The sequence below is a fragment of the Zingiber officinale genome, chromosome 6B, assembly GCF_018446385.1.
Source record: "Zingiber officinale cultivar Zhangliang chromosome 6B, Zo_v1.1, whole genome shotgun sequence".
NCBI classification, from domain to species: Eukaryota; Viridiplantae; Streptophyta; class Magnoliopsida; order Zingiberales; family Zingiberaceae; genus Zingiber; species Zingiber officinale.
Genome location: NC_055996.1, coordinates 89,402,596 through 89,424,723, shown reverse-complemented (window position 1 = coordinate 89,424,723; position 22,128 = coordinate 89,402,596). Strand labels below are relative to the sequence as shown.

Here is a 22,128-nt window from a genome sequence, read left to right as displayed (position 1 = left end):
TTAAATAAATCATCAATTTTACTAAATTTAGGCCATCAATTTTTTATTTTATACTTTATATATTTTTATTATTTTTTAAATTTAGATAAGTATTAATTATAAAATTTAAATTTAAAAAATTGATAAGGTAGCTGATAAACACATTTAGCTAAAATATAAAATTTAAAGTAAACTAAGTGTTTATTGGTAATTATTAATTTGGATAATACCTAACACGTTGGCACTGAGCTAACGAGTCCGCATAAAACTGGGAATAAAAATTCTACGAAAGAGGCCTCCATAGGACTTACCCATTCTTAACCGTCGGATTAAGTAATGACAGATTGGTCTTGATAATTTTTTTCTTTTTAACTGTCAAGATCAAAAAGTTGTGATCGGACGGATCGGAGAAGCCTCCATAGGTAAATCTCACGAACGGCCGTCTGTGATATAAACTGGAGCGCTCATTCCGCTACACGAGCACCGCAGTGAGACCACCAGTCGAGAGCAGTGGTGGACGAACTAACCCTTCCTTTGTCCGATCTCCCGACTGCGGATCATCGAGAGTAATCGCGCAGAAGCAGCGACAGTGTGACATGGAAGTGGAAGCTATTCTTTCCGCTCTGATCCCTTCCTGGAGCTCCGTAAGTGCCATCTCCTGTTTTCGTCGCTCTCTCACTCTCTCCGCACAAGTTCGTGAAATTGAGTGGTAATTTTTTTTTTTTTTGATCTTTAGGTCATTCTCCTCTTCTGCTATTTCGGGTACTTGGCCGTCGCCGGATCCGTACTTCCGGGCAAGATCGTTCCTGGCGCCGTTCTCTCTGATGGATCTCGTCTCCACTACCGATGCAATGGTACGCCTACCCTTATTTCTCGTGTTCTCTTCTTTTGGGTCATTCTCGTATTTAAAACTCAGGTTCTGGTAGAATAAAAAAGACCATTCAATTTATGCCTGATTTCTGGTATGTCCACCAAGTGTTTATGAATAATGTCTTGTTGCTTATTTGGTTTCAATCTAAATATAGAGGAAATTTATTGTTTAGCTGATTAATAGGAAAGCATTAGTAAGATCTTCACATCGCTACCCATTGGCGGTCCAAATGGCTGGAATGGTTTCTGGACCAACCAACGTATACCAGTCTTTGTGGACCGTACTAATCGTTGAGCTAAACATTAAACAACTACTTGTTTGAGATATACCATCTAATGGCAGTCAAATCATGACAGTAATTCTTGTTTTCTTCTCCTTTTCAGGGCTGTTATTACTTTTGCTTTTACTGATACTTTTACCTACTGGTGTTTATATGAAGTGGATGCCCCCTACGGTACATTCTTGCAATTAACTGTCGACAGGGGAACTTGTTTTTTGCATAAAATTATATCAACTATAATTCAGTATCCATCGTATCTAGCAATTTTATATTGTTGCAGTATTTTAGTAATTTTGATGAATGGATAATTAAGATATTGTTTACTTTTTGAAATTATTTGTAGGTCATAGCTGACAAAGGATTTGAGTTGCTATCCACAACTTTTATCCTCAGCCTGATTGTAAGTGTGCTTTCAGTAAGGAAAAAACCTGTTCTAATTTTTGACAGTACATTTGCACTATGATGATTATTTAGTCATATATATCTGAAATTTTTTTGACAAGGTTTGGGTGTGATTTCCTGACTATATTCTGAACATTTTGAGGTCCTCTACATTACTTGATCATCTTGGGAGCTTAGTGAGTGTGGTGCTTCCTGAATGTGATACTCTTGGTTTCAATTAGAACTGTCTTCTTTTAGGTTTGAGGAGTAAAGAGAGAAAATGATTCTGAACATAATTAGAAGAGATCTAGACGACTAACATACAAGTACAACCCTATATAATGCTTAGTGGAATAAGATCCACTTAGCAAATTCCAAATAGTTGGGCCATATGACATCACCACTCACCAGTGGTTGCAGCTCGCCATTTGAGGCAGCAGTGACAGTGACTGTCTTGGCCGGGAAGAGGGAGACAGAACATTAAAGAGAAAAAAAATGAGATAGGGTTTATGTGATCGCACAGGTGGATAAGATTAAATTGAATTTTTTTTTTAAACGACACTTGTCCTTTGGATCATTACTTAACTAATCATGCAAACAGTTAGGCCTATTGACGAAGTATGTTTTCCTACATAATGTGATTTCTTCATTCAGCTAGGAATGGTACTTTGCTGTAAGGATGGTTAAGTTGATTCTGTATCTTAGATACTAAGTCCCTCATAATCTCAGAACAGGAGCCTATGCAACTCATTTTGTTTGGCTACTTAATTTTATTCTCTCTCAGTTATGATGCAAATTATGGGAGCGAGGAATCTAATTTTCTAGCTCCCGTTGAAACCGGAAGCAAATGACTGCCCCTGATTTTACATCCATTTTTATTCAAATACCCTATAGTAGGACTATGAATAATTGAAATCTGATTTTTGATTATTCATGTTCCTGCTTAAGATGTACATTTATTGACTTTGTTCCAGGTTTCCTTGATTCTGTATGTCGTTGGTCTTAAGTCAAAGAATCAGAGTTCTTCTTTGAGACCACATGCCACAGGAGATTTTGTTCATGACTGGTACTGTGTATTAGCTGTTCATCTTATGTAATCTTTGTAATTTGCTCATATCTGCTACTTGGTAGGATAAAAAGGCTAGTTTTTTTTTTTTGTTAAATTTGACTAATTTTGCTTTAAGGGAGGTAACAAGCTTGTGCAAGAATCATGTCTAATAATTTGATCATATTCCATAACCTTCTAAAATATTACCATGGTTTTTCTATGTCCACACACCCAGAAAGTTGTGCCTATATTCTCTTTCAATATCGCCAGCCAAAATTAATTAATGGAAAATTTTGGTGCGATGTTTTTCCTCTTAAGATAAATTTAGTTGTTATTTGATTCAAAATACTATCTTGTGGATGATGGTTTTGATAGATATCTGAACTGAGAGTGAACTTTGGTATCGTATATCAAACACGAATCATCTTTGTCACCTCCTGTGAATATTGCTTGTGTTACTTGCACAATTTTTACATAATAGTACCTTTGATGTAAACCTTTAATCACAAGTTTTAAAACTAGTGGGGGTGTGATAACTGATTTTCTTTTAATTAACATTAAAGATCAACTCTAAGTCTCTTTTAGTATTAGATGAATCATCAATTATTTTCAAGTTAAACCTCCTTAATATATGTTATTGGTAGATAATATTGTACTAATTCACAAGATGTAAATAGAATAAAAAAAATTTGAATTTGTAGAAGAAATTTAGAAACAAGAGTTTCTAAGTCGAGCATAAACTACAACTCGACCTATGAAATGTAGGTTGGAAAATAATCAAGAGAAAAGTTAAGATTGATAACATGTTTGTAAGTAAGAATTGTAGATATAGTGATGTAATTACATGATAAGATATCAATGAAAATGTCATTAATAGGATAAAGAGTAGGTGGTTGAAATAGAGAAAAGCTTTTGAAGTCTCATGTGATCATCTTGTGCTCTGAGACAAGAATGTTAGATTTGTGGGCTTACCAACAAAGATGGAGTAAAAATACTACTAGTTGAAGAAATTAAGCATAGTTCTAAGAGCATCTTCAAAGGCGCTCAATGGATTCTTTAGTTGGATGAGTTGAATCAATTAGAGATGGATCTGCATGGGGTAGTAAGAGGCCAAAGGAGATTCTAGATAATGCGTTAAACAAATAATTTAATTGATTTGAGTATTACTAGTGATGCAACTTTGCATGAAGCCTAATGGAGAAGATCCATGTATCCCAACCTAAATAATTGAGTACTTGTTCTCTTTTGGTGCTTATACTTCTCCTTTGGAATTTCATTAGTTGAGCACCCAATTTGCTAAAATTATAGCTTCAGATCTCAATGACAGGGTAAGATTTCATGCTATCTTGTTCATTCGCTATTTTCCTTATGTTGAACTTTCTTAATGCGTGTCTCTTTTTTTTAGATTAACTTGCTATCTTCCACTTATATGTTAATGTTTTTGTAAGAGATGAAACACCTACATTGCTTTCACAATGATATATTTATCCAACTTCTCTCTGCAGAATATTTGTTGATGCCTGTTATTTATGGTTTTTAATCAGGTGGTTTGGGGTGCAACTTAATCCTCATTTTTTTGGAATTGACCTCAAGTAAATTTCTTTGTTCTTTATTTTACAAGTTTTTCCTATTTGTTGGCATGATGAATACCAATTCTTATGCGCCACTTTATTATGAATCTTCTTCATATAGCATTGCCTAAAGTTCAATGGAGGATAACCTGGATGTAATTGACTCCTGATAGCTGGGACTATCACAGCTTATTGATGACTGATGGAAGATATTATGCCTTAACAAAAAAGAGAGACTAAGTTTTTGTGTCAGCAATATGTTACCCGAGGAACTTGAACTCTTCTTAAGTTTAGTGATGCTCAACAGTGATGATTGATGAAATACCATCCAGCTCCAGGGTCAACTACATCAATCATTGGTGCCATGCCACCAAGGAAATCTATAATCGTTTACTAGTTAAAGCTGGCAAAAAATGGCTTGCTTTTGTATATCCTTGGTTCTGACTACAACATCTTGAAAGATATTAAATCTGTCTTTTGTTTCCATAAGAAAAAAAAAGTGATATCTGGCTTTTTTGAACTCATCTTGTGCTTAAAGTTACTTGATAACTTGAATAAAGTATGTTACTTGATTAGGACTTGAACTAAAGTGTTGCCATTTACATGTATTTGAGTATTATGAATTCCTAATTTTTAACATAGATTTTGGTTTTTTCCCATGTAAAGAGGTGAAGGTGGGATTTGATTGACAGATTTTAGGCAATGATATAGAAGGCTTTTTCCCATTAGAGCTAGCAGACATTTTCATCTGTTCTTTGTGTATTGATGTCTATTTATTGTATTTATTTATGATGTTGCCTAATAGGTACATAGCTTAAGAAAATAAGAAGTATATTCCTTTTGGTTCTCATTTTTTGCTTCAATTTCTATTCACATTTCTGCTCTCGTATTTTGATTTGTTAGATTTAAATGTTACTCTCCAGATTTTCTTGGTCTGTAATCATAACTGTTTTTCTTTTCTCTTATTACCACACGTACATCAAGCTATCATATTGCAAAAGAATGGCCTATGTACTTTAAAATGTAAAAGCACCAAGTATCATGACTATTCCCTGAACAATTAAATCTTGTGTCTCTTTGTAGGTTCTTCTTTGTTCGAGCTGGAATGATGGGTTGGTTGTTAATCAATCTCTCTCTATTAGCAAAAAGCTATGAAGCTGGCACTGCAAATGTTTCAGTTATTCTTTATCAGCTATTTTGCACGGTACATACAATCAAATTTTGATGCTTCGGTGTTTGCATTCTGTTTTTGCTAATTCATGTATTTCCCCTTCTTATAGTTATATGTTCTCGATTACTTCTTCTACGAAGAGTCCATGACCTCCACGTAAGTATCTAATCTATCCTAGACTTCACTTATTATTTGGCACTTTCAGGTTCACTATCATTAAAGCTTAGATCCTGTTTGCTTGCACACGTATGGTGCATAGTGCAGACTCCAATGATTAATTGCTGAGGACTTCAACTAAATGTCAGAAAAACCTCTTCGGAGCATCCCTATCATCCTTAGGTTTATAGACATTATAAAATCTATTTGATAATGAACAAGGTATCCAAGTTCTAACTTGGTATGACAGCCCGCTCAGTTGCCCATTATATCCCTTCCAGTTATATCCTCCTTCCTAACCTGTGTCATTACTGTCGCCTCATCTCACTTGCTTCTCTCTTTTCTCTGCTTCCCTCAATCCCGGCAGACAATCATCTCTCATTTGTTTCTCCCCACTTTTCCCCGCCTTCCCTTTCCATTGCATCCACTGAAGACTAGTTCCACAGTCCAACAGTTCCTGTATAAATTTGATCCCCATCCACTCCTTAGACAGTTCCTAGAAAATAAATTATTGACATCTTTCTGCTACTCAATTTATGTTTTGTGTAACAAGCCATATTCTAACCTGAGGGGCAATGTCAAAAAAATATTGGAGATAATCTAGTCTAGGGTATGTTTATTTTTATGCCTAATTTCATATCATATTTAGGTCTATAAATATATTTAACTTAAATCCTATCGATAATATTGCTATAGATAATTGAATATCTTGTGTCATGATTATCAACCCATGATTATTGGTGTCTTTTTTTATAAATTGTGATGGCTTCAAAGGACAATTGTAAAAGATATAATAAATTAATTCAATTTCTGTATTTAGGAGGATTCTGGAGGTATAAAACAGAACATGCTTGTACCTGTTGATTTTTATTCTTTTTTTTAATCACATTTTGGTTCTAGTAATTCTCATTTACATGTAAAGAATGGGAATATGTCCCCATATTGGCAGTGTTAATTTTTTGAGATCCTATCATGAATGTTTTCTGTTCTATCCTGACTTGTTTCTATTTCTGTGCGAATCTTGGTCATCATATTAATTTTCTACTTTTTGGTCGTACTTTTACTTTATAGATGGGATATTATAGCTGAAAGGTTGGGCTTCATGCTGGTATTTGGAGATTTAGTCTTTATTCCCTTCACTTTCAGTATCCAGGCATGTTGCAACTCAGTTTCACAATGCCACAACTATGTTTATCACTTTCAGAATGGAAACTGTTACATGTGTAATGATTTGGCATGTTGTCCATGCTCAGTACATGCCCTGATGAATTGATAATTTTATTAGATTTGCAGGACACCCAAAAGTACCAATTTTTTTGGGATTCATATTCGGCTTTCTTGTCTGAGTATACTGATATTTTTACATTATATCCTTTTTAAATTATCTCTTTTCCTTTAACACTAAATTTCAGTTAGTTAATAAGGAATCTTCATGCCTTCACAATGTGAAACTCCAACTTAAACAAATACAAATGGTTTCATTAAGAAAAATTATATGAGTGGGGCACTCATGTAAATCTTATTTGGTATCTGGCTAGATGGCAAAATTTGGCAAGTTTGTTTTTGCTCAATGCTGGCAGAATAAATCTGAAATTGTTAAAGGGAGAGAATTTCAGGGTAAGAGAAAGCTAAGGTAGTGAATATCAAAACATACCTGTCCTAGTTCTTACCCTGTTCATCCTTCATGTGTAAGTTTAGAAATAAAAAAAAATCTGATTTACTCCCTCTGGAATCCTGGGGGCCCAGGGGGCCGCTAGGGTGGCGGTTCCACCTTTTTTTGCAGTTGTAGAAATAAAAAAAAATCTGAGGGGGCGTTTGGTTTAGGGGAATAGGAGTGGGGAATGGGAATGAGAATCATTGATTGTCATTGTTAATGTTTGGATTATGGGAATAGGAATACAAATAAGGGAATGAATCCTTGAAATTGGGTAATAGCTCATTCCCATGTACCTCCCCTTCAATGAGTCATTACCCCATTTTCATCAATCAAAATATTCCCTTATTCCAAAAATACCCTTGACCTAAAATTAAAATTTTCTCCCTTAATATCAAATATCAAAATATATTTATTTATTTTTTCTTTCGTATCACTTCTCTCTCCTTGTTCTCTCTCATCATATTTTCTCTCTCATCATATTATCACACATTTTCTCTCTCTTTAATCTCTCCTATCACACACTTTTTTCTCATTACACTTTCTCTCTCATCATACTTTCTCTCTCCTCAATCTCTTCCATCACACTCTCTTCTTTTTTTCTCATCATATTTTCTCACTCCTCAATCTCTCCCATCACACTCTCTTTTCTCTTTTTTTCTTATCACACTTTCACTCTCATCACATTTTCTCTCTCCTCAATCTCTCTTGTCACACTCTCTCCTTTTTTTCCTCAACACACTTTCTCTCTCATCATACTTTCTCTCTCCTCAATCTCTCCCATCACACTCACTATTATCTTTTTTTCTCATCACACTTTCTCTCTCATCTTACTTTCTTTCTCACCGTACTTTCTCTCTCCTCAATCTCTCTCATCACACTCTCTCTCCTCATTTTTTCACATTATATTTTCTCTCTCTTCATCCTCACCCATCATACTTTCTCTCACATCATATTTTCTCTCTCATCTTCTCTCATCATGCTCTCTCCTATCACACTCTCTTTTCTCATTTTTTTTCATCACACTTTCTCTCTTCATTCATTGTCATCACACTTTTCTCTCTCTTCATACTTTCTCTCTCATCATTCTCTTTCATCATATTTTTCTCTCACATTCATCTTTCTCTCATATATAATTTTTTCTCTTATTTTCCTTTAAGGGTAAAAAAGGAAATTTTGATTTATTCCGATAGAAAATATGCAACTAACCAAACATTACTTTTAAGAGTGATATCTATGCTCATACCCATTCTCATTCCACAATACAATGATTTCCATTCCGATTCCTATTCCTAGGAATGAACCAAATGCCCCCTGAATGTGTTTGATTTTTTTTTATGATTTCATGTCTATTATGATCGGCACTCTGAGTAAATTGGCATCAGCCTCATCTTCCTTTTGATGAGAGTATCTTCTGAGTCAATAGAAATTTCAGAAAATTTGTTCCACAATAGATGCTACAGATGGGTTTCGATTAGCTTTATCTGAGTTAGATGTGACTAGTTTGATATTGAGTCTGAATGAAGTAAGGGAAAGACATTTTAACTCTTCTGAAAAGTTCACTTCAAATAGGAAATATTTTTCAAGGGATTCTGTTTCATGATAGGCACTACAGAAGGTATTTAATTATATATCTGTCTGTCACAACTAGTTAGATAGTGATTAGTTCGACTCTAAATAAGTTAAGGCAAGGACATTTAACTCTTCTCCTAAGTTCAATTCCGATAGGAAATGGTTGTCATCTTTTTGCAATGGAGATGAAATCTGCTTTTAGCTGTTTTTTTTTCAGATTGGAGTGGTTGGAGAAGGTTCTGAATAAATTGTGATTGGTTGAATCACCCTGAAATGACAAGAATTATCACAAGTTTGTGTACATTTTCAATCTTGACATTGTGAAATACAGTTGAATTGTTTGTGGGAAATGAAAACTAATTTGGAATAAGCTAAGTATTGGCCAAGTGTATCAGACTCTACCTGTACAATGTTGGTTAAATTTAACCATTTTCAGTCAATTCTTTGCTTTCTCCTATTTCAGAGTTGGTCTTGCAATCATACCCTATTGGGTGGCACATAGCTGAAGGATCCAGAAAAAGGAACAGAGAGTTTAATCATATATTATTATTAGATGATTATCTAGTTTTTTGTTAACAAGATGAAGATATTTGGCCAATCTGATTTAACCATTTATATACGAATTTTGCTGCTGGAAGGAAGCTAACCAAAGCAAAAATTGCTTCTGTTTTTTTTTTCCTGATATAATAGTTTCACTGGTATGTAGCTTAACATATATCAATTACTGATGCGTTTCTTTAAGTTGTAAACTCAAGACTTATTTGGTGCAAATTATTAGATTAGAGTCTCCAACTTGGTTTGTCAAATTTGTCAGGGCTGGTGGCTTCTGAAAAACAAAGTTGAGCTGACAAAAGCTGCCATTGTTGCCAATTGCTTGGTTTTCCTGATTGGGTAAAGTTACTTTTTTGCTTTTGGGGGAAAAGTTTATAGTAAATCATATTATAGGAGATGGTGAAACTAATGTTGCTCAAGTTTGTATTGATTATTCTGAGATATCATGCAGTTACATGATATTCAGAGGAGCTAACAAGCAAAAGCATGTATTTAAGAAGGATCCTAAAGCTCCCATATGGGGTAAACCTCCAAACGTGGTTGGAGGAAAACTACTTGCTTCGGGTTACTGGTAAATTTGTTCAACTTCATTGTTTTGAATTTGTTTCAGTTATTTTTGTTTAATTATCTGTAACCAGTTAAAATCAGAAACTTGATTGCTTAGCTGCCTACAAGTCCTTAAATTTGCTTCTCATGTAATTTAGAATGGATCTTCACTCAGATAAATATTGTCATTTCCTTTTTTCTGGTGTATGTTATATATATCTACAACTTTGTGTTTGTTGTTTAGCTTTGCAGTTGCAGATTGACTATAAATTCCATCAATTTTATGAAATTGTGAGGATTTTACTGGTGGAAGTTTGCACTAGTAGTTGAGCTTCACAGTAGCATTTTGACTATAACTTGCATCAATGTTTATGAAATCGTGAATGTTCACTGGTGCAATGTTATATATCCAAAAAGTTTGCACTTCTAGTTAATCAATGCAATAACAGGTTACTATAACTTCCATAATTATGAAATTATGAGGCTTTTTATTGGTGTGATATTACATATGCAAAAGTTTTTGCTTGTAGATCAACTTCTCAGTAACAGATTAACTATAAGTTCCAGTGATGCTTATGTTGTGTGGTTTTTTACTGGTGTAATGTTATTTATCAAAAAAAAAAAACTGCACTTCTAGTTAAGCTTTGCAATGATGGGTTCCTTTAACTTTCATATTTATGAAATTATGATGTTTTTTACTAGTGTGATGTTATATATGCAAAAGTTTGCACTTGTAGTTCAGCTTTGCAGTAACATTAACAGTAACTTCCGTTGATGTTTATGAAATTGCAAGGCCTTTTACTGGTGTAATATTATATAACTAGAAGCTTGCACTTGTATTTTAGCTTTGCTAGATTTAACTATAACTTCCCTTCATGTTCATGAAATTGCATTAGTGGCTTACTTAATCCAAAATATTTCTGATTAGATGTTACTTTGGATAGTATATCCTCCTTGATGCCAACTTCTATGGGAGCACTAGTGCTAGATCCTACAGCTTACTTTTCTGCTGAAAATACTTTGTCAAGATTTCTGCTCTAAGTTTCTTAATCATCTCGTTTTCAGGGGAATTGCAAGACACTGCAATTACCTTGGTGATCTACTGCTTGCGCTTTCATTCAGCTTGCCGTGTGGTGCAAGGTGATGATACCTGTTCAACCCCATCTAAGTTGTTAGTTACTAGAAGTAGATAGCAATGCTTGATTTATTGTTTTTCTTGCAGCTCTGCTATTCCCTACTTCTATCCTACATACCTCCTTATTCTACTGATTTGGAGGGAGAAACGAGATGAAGCCAGGTGCTCACAAAAGTATAAAGAGATATGGGTGGAATACTGCAAGCATGTTCCATGGAGAATACTGCCATATGTGTATTAGGGATGCTAAAAAAAATAGAGAGCTCGTAGAGGTGATACATATGTCAGCTTGCCATGGTACTATGGTGCAAGTGTGAAACTTGGAATGGATGGTGCAACCTTTAGTTTTTTTTATTTGTTAAAATAGACTGATGCTACCCATCGAGTTGTTTGCAAATGGGACATAATCCTCATGCTATGAATATTTGCTTATGTTTATCCAGTCATGCGTCATGCTCGCATGTTTAAAATTGGATCTTTAAAATTCATCTGCATAGCTAGCTTATGTTCCACTTCTTGAACAACTAGCTCCTAAATTTTCTCATTTATACTTTCTATGTAACTTTTACCATGACAATCGATCATAACCGGTCCTAAGTTTAGATAAAAGAGGAGAGTTATGTTAGGTTGTTAGTCAGTTAAAATTATGACAAATATTTAATGAATGGATTCATTAAACTATTGTGTTAATACTAGGTTGTTTTTTTGAAAGACGTGTTACAATGTTTGATTGTAACGTCTTAGTAGGGATCGTCATATCTCCAAAACTTAAGTGTAGTGCTAAATATGTAAGAGTTCATGTTACAGGATTTGACTGTAACATATTAACAAGGGTCGTTATATCTCCATGAGAACTTGGGTATAGTGTTAAATAGACAAGATTTTCATATCATAGGTTGGATAAGAAAAAATATAATAGGAAAAGTAATAATTTAAGATTTAAAACATATAACATATGAATTCTCACTGGTAAATCAATGAAAGTAGTAGATACGGTGATTAGGAGAAAAATTAATATTTTATGTGTATAAGAGATAAAATAGGTAGGCGAGAAGACAAAGATGATAGAAAACTCAGGTTTTAAGTTATGGTACATTGAAAAGAGTAAAGCAAGAAATAGAGTGGGTATTATTGTAGATAGTTCATTAAAGGATGAAGTTGTAGGAGTAGTTAGAAAAGGGGATAGAATTATATCCCTTAAGATAATAGTGGCGAAAGAAACTATGAGCATAATTAGTGTATATGCACCGTAAGTAGAATTAGATGAAGCTACCAAATCAAGATTTTGGGATGACTTAGATAAAATATTACAAAATATTTCACCAAATAAAATAATTTTAATAAGAGGTGATCTAAATGAACATGTCGGAGTGAAAAATGAAGAATATGAGAGGGTACATGGGAATTATAGGTATGGAACGAGAAATGAGGAAGGGAAAACTATATTAGATTTTGCGATAGAATATGATCTTATATTAGCTAATACATTTTTTAAGAAAAGAGAAGAATACTTAGTCATATTCAAAAGTGAGAATAATAAATCACAATTTGACTTTCTTATAGTTAAGAAGAAGGATAGAAAGATTTGTAAAGATTACAAAGTCATCCCTAGAGAAAGCTTATTATCTAACATAAGTTAATAGTGTTGGATATATGCCTCAAACATAGTATCAATAGAAAGAAATATACACGACTCCTAGAATTAAGTGGTGGAAGTTAAAGGATGGGAAGCAAAATATATTTAAGGAGAAAGTAGAAGTACAATGATTAGGTGAAATATGTAATAACTCTAATACAACATAGGATTAGATGATATCAAAGTTAAAAATAGTAGTTAAGAGTATACTCGGTGAGTCAAAGGGACATGCACCACTAAGTAAGGAATCTCGGTGGTGGAATAAGAAAGTATAAGAGAAAGTAAGGAAAAATAAATAGTTTATAAGGAACTATATATTTATAAGAACGAGGAGAACTTAAAAAAATATATAATAGTCAAGAAAGAAGCTAAGAAAGTAGTGAGTGAAGCAAAGAATGAAACTTTTGAACGATTATATCAAAAATTAGATACAAAAGAAGGGGAAAGAGATATTTATAAAATAGCTAAAGTGAGAGAAAGGAAAACAAAAGAACTTATCCAAATAAAATATATTAAAGATGAATGTAATAGGGTATTAGTAAATGATGGAGAAATAAAAGAACGGTAGAAGAAGTATTTTTATCAACTATTTAATGAAAGTTTAGGTGACCAACTTAACTTAGGTTATTTAAGTAGGTTAAATGAGCATAGAAATTTTAATTTTTATCGTAGAATTCAAACTTCAGAAGTAGAACAAACTTTAAATGGAATGTATAATGAAAAAGCCGTTGAATCAGATGATATTCTAATAGAGGTATGGAAGTGTCTAGGGAAATAAGGTATTGAATGACTTATAAAATTATTTAATATGTTATTGAAAACAAAAAAAATGTCTGATCAATAGAGGATAAGTACTCTAGTTCCCTTATATAAGAACAAGGGAGACGTATAAAATTGTGCAAACTATAGGGGTATTAAACTAATGAGTCATACCATGAAACTTTAGGAAAAAGTAATAGAAAAAATGATTAAGGAAGGAGAGAACGGTGATCGAAAATTAATTTGGGTTCATGCCTAGAAAGTTGACAATAAAAGCTATACATCTTCTTAGACAAATAATCGAAAAATATCGGGAGCAAAAACACGATCTACACATGGTATTCATTGACTTAGAAAAAGCTTATGATAAAGTCCCAAGAGAAATTATATGAAGAATTATAGAAAAGAGAGGTGTTAGCGTAACATATATTGAACTAATTAAGGATATGTACGAAGATGTAACAACTAGAGTAAAAACTACAGGCGGAGTAATTGAAGTATTTCCAATAAAGACAGGGTTACATCAAGGATCAGCTCTAAGTCCCTATCTTTTTACACTAATTATGGATGAACTCACTATACACATTCAAGACATAGTACCGTGGTGCATGTTGTTTGCAGATGATATTTGTTTGGTAGATGAAACACGTGAAAGAGTAAATGCTAAACTAGAATCTTATCGAGAAATACTAGAAGGGAAAAGTTTTAGACTTAGTAGATTAAAGACATAATATATGAAATTTAAGTTTAGTAATATTAAAAGTAATGAGACAATTGTTAAAATATGAGAGGATGAGTTGTTCGGAACCGAGAGCTTTAAATATTTAGGATCATTTTTGCAAAATGATAGAGTGATTGATAAAAATGTCTTACATATAATACAAGTAAGATGGTTGAAATGGAGGAGAGTGTCGAGTGTTTTATGTGATTGTAAAGTATCTCTAAAACTTAAAGGAAAGGTTTATAAAACCACAATTGACTTGCTATATTATATGAAGCTGAATGCTGGGCTATGACTCGAGCACATAAACAGAAAATGAGAGTTACAGAGATGAGGATGTTAAGGTGGATGTGTGGACATACGAGGATGGATAAAATAATAAATGAGAGCATTAGAGAGAAAGTCAGAGTTGCATATATTGAGAGAAAACTCCGAGAGATATGCTTAAGATGGTACGGACATGTACTTAGACAACCAATACATGCTCTAGTTAGACAATGTGAAACTATGACAAACATGCATATCAAATAAGGAAGAGGAAGACTAAAAAAAACCTGATTAGCAATAATAAAATAAGATAAAATTTATTTAAGTATAGATGGTGATATAGTAGGAGATAGAGTTTAATGACGTAAAAGGATTTATATAGCCGAGCCACCTAGTGGGATAAGACTTAGTTGTTGTTGTTGTTGTTGTACTTTCTCTTTAATAATGCTTGCTCATGTATCGTCACTTCTGGTTCATTTAGGATTTAAGTTTCAAAATTCTATAAACAATCGTGTTGGTCTCGATAGGTCGACACGAGGGGGTGAATTGTCTTTTAAAATAAAATTCAAATCCTTCTCGATCTTTGGACTAAGTCACTTGTTAAGAAACGAAAAATTAAATTCATAAAAAAAAATAAGAAAAGAGGTAAGAATATTTACTTGGTTTGTAATAAAAAGATTGTTAATTCAAGACAAATGTAACTCACTAAAATCTCCTTCTCCTAAAGGTGGAGTAGCCTCTTACAACGTTGAAAGCTCAAAAATGTGAAGAACAGAACTAAGAACTGAAGTACATAACTCGTTTACAAGTGTTGTTCTAAACTATTGAAGACCAGAGCTCTATTTATAGTCTGCTGGTCGAATCTGACTATTTGTTGATGTGGCAGCTCCGGCCACTTAGAAGAGGTTTGGGCGCTTGGGCGTGGATAAAACTTTATGCACGTCGACAACGGCTCGTAACTGCTAAACTTATTTAAGTTCAGGCACCCGGACATGGCTGACGTGTCCCTACTCAACGTCTCATCGAGGAGGCACCCCTAGGGTGCCCAGGGGGTTCGAGCTCTCGGACAGTCAACATCAAGTTGACTATCAGGATGCTCTTTCGTTCCGACGCCGTTCGCTTGAGTGATTTCGGCCATCCTAAACTTGGCTCACCCGAACACATCTTCCGTCTTTCTCCTCGAATAATCTTCTGTTCTAGCTTCTTGTCTCTTGGAAACACCGCACACTTCCTTCTCGTACGCTAGCATACTTTTCCGTAGCACCTAGTCCCTTAGATGCACATAGTTTGTCGACTCTTTCCTATGTCATCCTTCTCGCTAACTGCGTCTTTCGTTCAACTTCTTATACTCCTAAGTTTCTCTACACTTAGACACAAGGATCAGACACAACAAGACCTAACTTAACTCAGTTGACCACATCAAAATTACCTCGGGGCACTTACAATCTCCTCCATTTTAATGTGCATTAACACGAGTTAGAGTTAGGGTAAAACATAAAATTTACCAATAAATTGACAATAAGAACTGGAATTTTGTAAATTATAAAATTACAAATATAACCTCCCCTAGATTTAAACTCTTATTTTTTCCCTTTGATCCCATCAAAACAAAGTTAGAAAAAACACAAGAAAGAGAAAAAACAATCTTAAACCTTTTCTTAGGGGTCCATGAAACAATTAACCATACGAAGAATTTTTTCATAAAAAATATCTAAATAATTTAACAGAAATAATTTATTTTACAGGGAGACATAAATTTTTCTTTTTCTTTTACAAAATTGATTTTGATAAAAAAAATCTCCTAAAATTTTAAAGTATGAAAGATTGAATGAATAACAATATAATTTTTTTTTTTTTTGAAAATCAATTTTCATGAATTTTTTATGCTTAAAATTAGTTTTGCTGTAAATAATCTATAGAAATTTTATTAAAAACTAGAAAATTTCAAAAAAAAAATTCTAGACAGAGAGTCATCTTTTCTGTTTCCAAAAAGAATTTGAATAAATAATTCTAAAGTAAAATTCATATGAAAAATATTTTAATCAAATAACATTATTTTTAAAAAATGAATATTTAAAAATAAATTTTCTATCCTAAAAATTTGGTTAATTTTTCTAAATGTTCAAAATATAACGATAGTTATACAAAAAATTAGGTTTTTAAAAATAAATCTCTGAAAAATTTAAATTATAATTTTTTAATAAAAAATTCATAAAAAATTATTTAATCGATGATAAATTAAAAAAAAATATACGAACAGATTATTTATTGTTGTAATATAGGAAAAAAATCAACAAAAAATTAGACAGTAAGTACACGAAATTAATTTTGTAAATGAAATTAAAATATATGCATAATTATTTATTTAAATTAAGTATGATCAGGGACCCAAAATAAATTTTTACCTAGAATTTCTTTGGAATATAGTTTCGTTATACTTTTTTAATTTGACTCTTATGAAATTTAAAGTACCTCATGCGATGATGATGAAGGGCCCCACCCCATTGCCACGGTGGAGTCAAAAGAGGTCAAAGTCAAGGCAGTCAATACGTATTTGGCATTGGTCGGTCGGGCGAAGCATGCCCCGGCCAGATAGAGGGCTCCGACCCGCCGTCACCTTCGCTACGAAGAGCAATCAAACCGACGCTCGAGAATGTGCAGAAGCCGAGCCGAGCGGCTACCCCGCTCGTCCAAACAGCAGAGCTTAATGTGTAGAGGCCGAGCTGAGCGGCTACTCCGCTCTGCCAGACAACAGAGCTTAATGTGCAGAATTCGACTTTAGCCGAGCGACTACCTCGCTCAGCTTGGCAGCAAGTCTTGACAGTGGTAGAGTGGACCTTCGGTCAGGCAAACACGCAAAGGAGCATCGAGGTTCTGACCAACTGGACGCAGCGCCAGAGCGGCAAATCATCGGCCGAGCGGCCAACCCGCTCGGCCTAGCGGTATAGTACATTAATATCCATCAACATCCTTTTGGGAGTTGGTGTCGCCGACACCGAGCATGGACTGCCAGAAGATCGTACGGCGGAAGCTTCCACTCTCACTTCAGAGATATGCTCGACCCGTTAAGGTACTGTGTCCGGGATACTTTATTGACAAGTCTTTTCAGAGAAAGCATTGAGAAGCGTGTTCACCTTGGAAAGCATGCACGCGCGCTACCAGAGCTCTATATAAAGGGGGTCCAAGCATCGGCGGAGGTACGCAATACATGCGATATTCACTGTTTGTGCTACAATCTTCTTGTTGCTTTGCTTTCCACTTTATTGCCGATGTCTGACTTGAGCGTCGGAGGGCCAACGTCGGGGACCCCTTCCCTGGCTCGGCACTGACGTAGTTTGTGTTGCAGGTCCGCACGGAGTCCACAGGAGGTCAGCATGAGCGTCACATCCCCAGCTCTCTGTCTCTTCAACTTTCGGACATGATCATATTTGGCGCCAACTATGAGAATGTAGCCTGCATCTGAGCCGAGAAGATGGAGGACGCTGGACGACTCACCACTGTGACGCTCACCCTGGAGGAGCTAGAAATGCTTGTTCAAGCTCAAGCAGCAAAGTTGATCGAGCAGCAGCAACAACAGGCGTTGGCCGATCGGCAAGCGCCATAGCCTGCAACATTGGTGGCCGGAAGGCGAGCGGGACAAGAAGATCGAGCGGAGCAACTCTCCGTTTAGGGGCAGAATAGAAGGCCGACCGACACACAGGGGGAAGCGCTACCCGAGCTGATCCCTTTCCATTGCGCCCTGTTCCAGACACCCTCGGAAATAGCTCAGGTGCATCAAGAACGGGGATCGTCTTCGGACAATGCTCTCGTTTGGGATGCACGAAAAGGCAAGGCGCCCCGAAGCAACGCACTGCCCGAGCGGATCAACCGGTAGTTCTCAGAGGAGATCTTACAAGACCCTCTGCCCAGACATTATACCCCGTTGGTGATCGGGACGTACAATGGATGGCGATCGGGACGTACAATAGATCGACCGATCCAGATGATCATCTGGATCGGTTCGGCAATGAGGCCACACTGCACTAGTATACAGACGGAGTGAAGTGCAGAGTCTTTCTCACTACGCTTTCTGGATCAACACAACGCTGGTTCCAAAGGTTGTCGGATGGCTCAATACGAAGCTTCAAAGTCTTCTAAGCTGCTTTCCTACACCACTTCGCCAGCAGCCGACGCTATCAAAAGACGAGCGTCAGTCTCTTCTCCCTGAAGCAGGGATCGAGAGAAACACTCCGAGAGTACATACAGTGTTTCAACCAAGTTGCGATGGGCATCCCCTCGGTCTCGTCAGAGACGATGATGAACTCCTTCACCCAAGGGCTCGTCGAGGGAGACTTCTTCCGATCGCTGGTCAGGAAGCCGCCCAGGGACTTTGACCACATGCTCAAGAAGGCCAACGAGTATATAAATGTGGAAGAAGCCCAAGCGGCTAGAAGAAAAGTGGCACCGATCGAACCCTTGGCGCCAACTGAGCGCCGACCATCAAGCAACCATCAGCCGCTCAAGAGGTCGAGAGCCGAAAGAGCATGACCACACTAGGATACCAGGGCACATGTCGTACAACATGTGGTGTCCGATCGGCTGAAGGCGTCAAAGGGCAAAGTTTGGACGCTGATGTTCTGCTCCTTTCACCAGTCGTAAACACACAACACACGCGATTGCTACGATCTGATCCCGATCGGTAGCCGAACGGCGCCGGGAGGATACCACCGTCGATCTCCAACTCTCGGTCGATGACGTTGACATCGATCCATCGGGCGATGAGAGGGCGAAAGAAGGTCACCCGAGTGGCACCATCAGTATCAACGAAGGGATAGCACTTATCCTTCCCGAGAATCGGCCGAGCGAAATAGACCCTCCGCTCGAGAGGAAGAAAACAGAGGTAATGCCTCTCGAGGAGAAATAGGCATGATCGCCGGTGGGCCGACCAGCGACGACTCCAACCGAGCCAGGAAGTCATACGCTCGGTGACTGGAGATCTACGCTGTGGGATGCAGCAGGGAGAAGGTAGAAGGGCCCGAGATCAGCTTCAGCCCTAGCAACTTGGAGGGAGGGGAGATCTCTCACGACGACGCACTGATTATCCGAGCGGTAATTACTAATTACACTATTCACCAAACTTTCGTTGATACAGGGAGTTTGGTGAACATCATCTTTAAGAAGACGTTCAATCAATTACAAATTGATCGAAATGAGATGCTTCCCATGACAACCCCGTTGTAGGTTTCACAGGCAATAAAGTGCTGCCGCTCGGACATGCCCGACTAGCCATCTCGCTCGGGGAAGAGCCACTAAGGAGAACCAGGACCACCAACTTCATCATGGTGGACGCGTCGTCGGCCTACAATGTCATCTTGGGCCGACTGACCCTCAATAAATTCCGAGCGGTGGCGTCTACATATTACCAAAAGATCAAGTTCCCGGTGGATGACCGGGTGGGCGTGGTCAAAGACGATCAGCTGGCCACTTGGCGATGCTATGTTGAGATAGTTAAATCTGAAGCACGAAGTGCTCGAAAGAATTCACGCTTAGACATGAACGTCGTCACCAAAGTCCAAATTAACCCTAGCCAAATGGAAGCCACCATATTAATCATGGTTGATCGGGAACCTGAAAAGATGGTAGAGGGGCCATGGAGCGCGAATCATCTCCAGCACTATAGGGGTGGATGAGAGGCGCGCAAGTGAATTTATGTATTATTATATATTTTCCGAATGCAGGGCCAAATATGAATAAAAAGCCAAGGCCTCTTAAGATGTGTCTCCGCCAGCGGTCGAGCGACGACCTTAAATGTGTGTCTCCATCGACGGTCAAACGGCGACCTTAAATGCGTGTCTCCATCGACAGTCGAGCGGAGACCTTAAACGCGTGTCTCCATCAACGGTCCAACGGCGACTTTAAACCCCACTGTTCGCATAATCTTCCTCAACGGTCGAGCGGCGACCTTAAACTCGAGTCGCCATCAATGGTGGAGCGGCGACCTTAAACCCTTGGCCCAATGAGAGGGCAAGCGTCGGCTACTCAAAAGCCTAAGTTTTCAAAATGTAGTGACCATTTGACACTATTCTTCAAGACATCCTGGGACCGGTCGGAGGTTTGTAGAATCATGACAGCACTATACACAAAAAGGATCGATCGGATGGATAGACTAATTACGGATGATCAGAGTTACGAGGCCACGAGTTCGTGTAATGCTCAAAGAAAAGGGGAGTCAAAAAACATTCAAGGAGATAAAACACGTCTGAACAGACGAGTATTCATTAAGACTTCAAAAATTTGACATTTTATAGGGACCCTCAGCCTCACTCAAGGTAGTCCAAGATGTCGTCCGGCAGTGCGACAGTGAGTTTATCTCGGCTAATGATGTTGTTGGTCATAGATGTCGGCAGGTGGTCTCCCTCGCAGAGCTGGTTGATCATCCCATCAATGGCTAGATCAAAAAGGTGCAGAGCCCGATCGGTGACCTGCTCGTTGAAAACATCCAACCGGAGGTAATTCTTCTTTAGGACCTCAAAACGGCTCTGCTCGGCCTCTTGATAGGTCTTCAAGGTCGTTCGGGAGGCCTCCAGCTCATCATTGGCAGTGGCTGGTGCGGTATCCTTGGTGGCGAGTTGGCCAAGAAGGGCAGCTTCTGTTGGTACCCCAAGGTAGTTTTGATGTGATCAAACAAGTTAAATTAGGTCCTGTTGTGTTTAACCTTGTGTCTAAGTGTGCAGAAGCATAGGAAGTCGAGCAACAGACACAACTAGTGAGAAGGATGGTACGGGAGAGAGCCAACGGACTCGGTGCGTCTGAGGGACGAGATACTGTAGAAGAGTGTAGGATTGAAAAGATTTTAGATATCTCCACAATGGAATGATATTGTCTACTTTTGGGCCTAAACCCTCGTGGTTTTGCTCTTAGGCGCTACCCAAAAGGCCTCATACCAATGGAGATATCTTTCTCTTATAAACCCATGATCTTTCCCATGTGTTTTCAATGTGGAACTATGTTTGCAACTTTGCAACCCCAACAATCTCCCCCCTTCTCAAACAAAGGACCACAAGCTCCCTAACGTCCGATCCTTGACCCACTAGGACTTCCTGCCCCTCGGTCCACTCGACCTACTAGGACTTCCTTACCTAGCCGCAACTAGGACTTCCTGCCCCTTGGTCCATCCGACCTACTAGGACTTCCTCGCCTAGCTGCAACTGGGACTTCCTGCCCCTCGGTCCATCGGACCTACTAGAACTTCCTTGCCTAGCCGCAATTAGGACTTCCTGCCTAGTGTTTGGTTCTCTTTATCCGGACACGGGAGCCCCCACTTCTGATCAAGGTCAATATTCCACCCACATGGTTCGATTGGACCATGACTCTTGTGCACAGTTGGTGGTTAGTCTTTCTGGCAGTCCGGGCTCTGATACCAATTGTAGGATCGAAAAGATTTTAGATATATCCATAATGGCATGATATTGTCCACATTTAGGCCTAAGCCCTCATGATTTTACTATTGGGCTATATCCAAAATGCCTCATACCAATGGAAATATCTTTCTCTTATAAACTCATAATCTTTCCCATGTGTTTTCAATGTGGGACTATTTTTGCAACCTTGCAACCCCAACAAAGAGTACGTGGGCGGACGAGAAGGAGGCGCGCAATGTTTCCGAGGGACGAGAAACTGGAGCGGAAGGTTGCTCGAGAAGGCAGGAAGTTGGGTTCGGGTAAGCCCTATTCCGGATGGCCGAAATCACCCAAGCGAGTAGAGCCGGAGCGGAAGACCCGGACTGAGGTGAGCAACATCGAAGCAGAGGGCTTGGATCGAAAAAAGTCAACCAAGTTGACTTTTAGGGT

General features: G+C 37.5%; 1 protein-coding gene across 2 annotated transcripts; it reads left to right on the top strand.

Annotated features, from left to right (window-relative positions):
• The first annotated feature begins 435 nt into the window (after positions 1-435).
• On the top strand, positions 436-11,386 carry LOC121993042 (delta(14)-sterol reductase-like). 2 transcript variants are annotated; one of them, XM_042547708.1, is made up of 13 exons: positions 436-623; positions 716-833; positions 1,234-1,304; positions 1,474-1,530; positions 2,486-2,577; positions 4,104-4,151; positions 5,214-5,334; positions 5,411-5,457; positions 6,529-6,610; positions 9,498-9,574; positions 9,687-9,806; positions 10,847-10,921; positions 11,004-11,386. In XM_042547708.1, exons 1-13 carry the CDS (start codon positions 576-578, stop codon positions 11,155-11,157), a joined length of 1,110 nt encoding a protein of 369 aa, XP_042403642.1. In that variant the 5' UTR covers positions 436-575; the 3' UTR covers positions 11,158-11,386. The 2 variants fall into 2 exon arrangements, with proteins under 2 accessions (XP_042403642.1, XP_042403643.1); XM_042547709.1 differs by lacking the exon at positions 1,234-1,304 and having other exon boundaries at positions 462-623.
• Positions 11,387-22,128: the final 10,742 nt, after the last annotated feature.

What these genes read in the sequence shown, in the direction of transcription:
- LOC121993042 (XM_042547708.1), top strand. Translation starts at nt 576, where the DNA reads ATGGAAGTGGAAGCTATTCTTTCCGCTCTGATCCCTTCCTGGAGCTCC. An exon ending in TGATCCCTTCCTGGAGCTCC is followed by an intron (nt 624 to 715) that starts GTAAGTGCCATC and finishes TTTGATCTTTAG; the next exon opens with GTCATTCTCCTCTTCTGCTA. An exon ending in TTTATCAGCTATTTTGCACG is followed by an intron (nt 5,335 to 5,410) that starts GTACATACAATC and finishes CCCTTCTTATAG; the next exon opens with TTATATGTTCTCGATTACTT.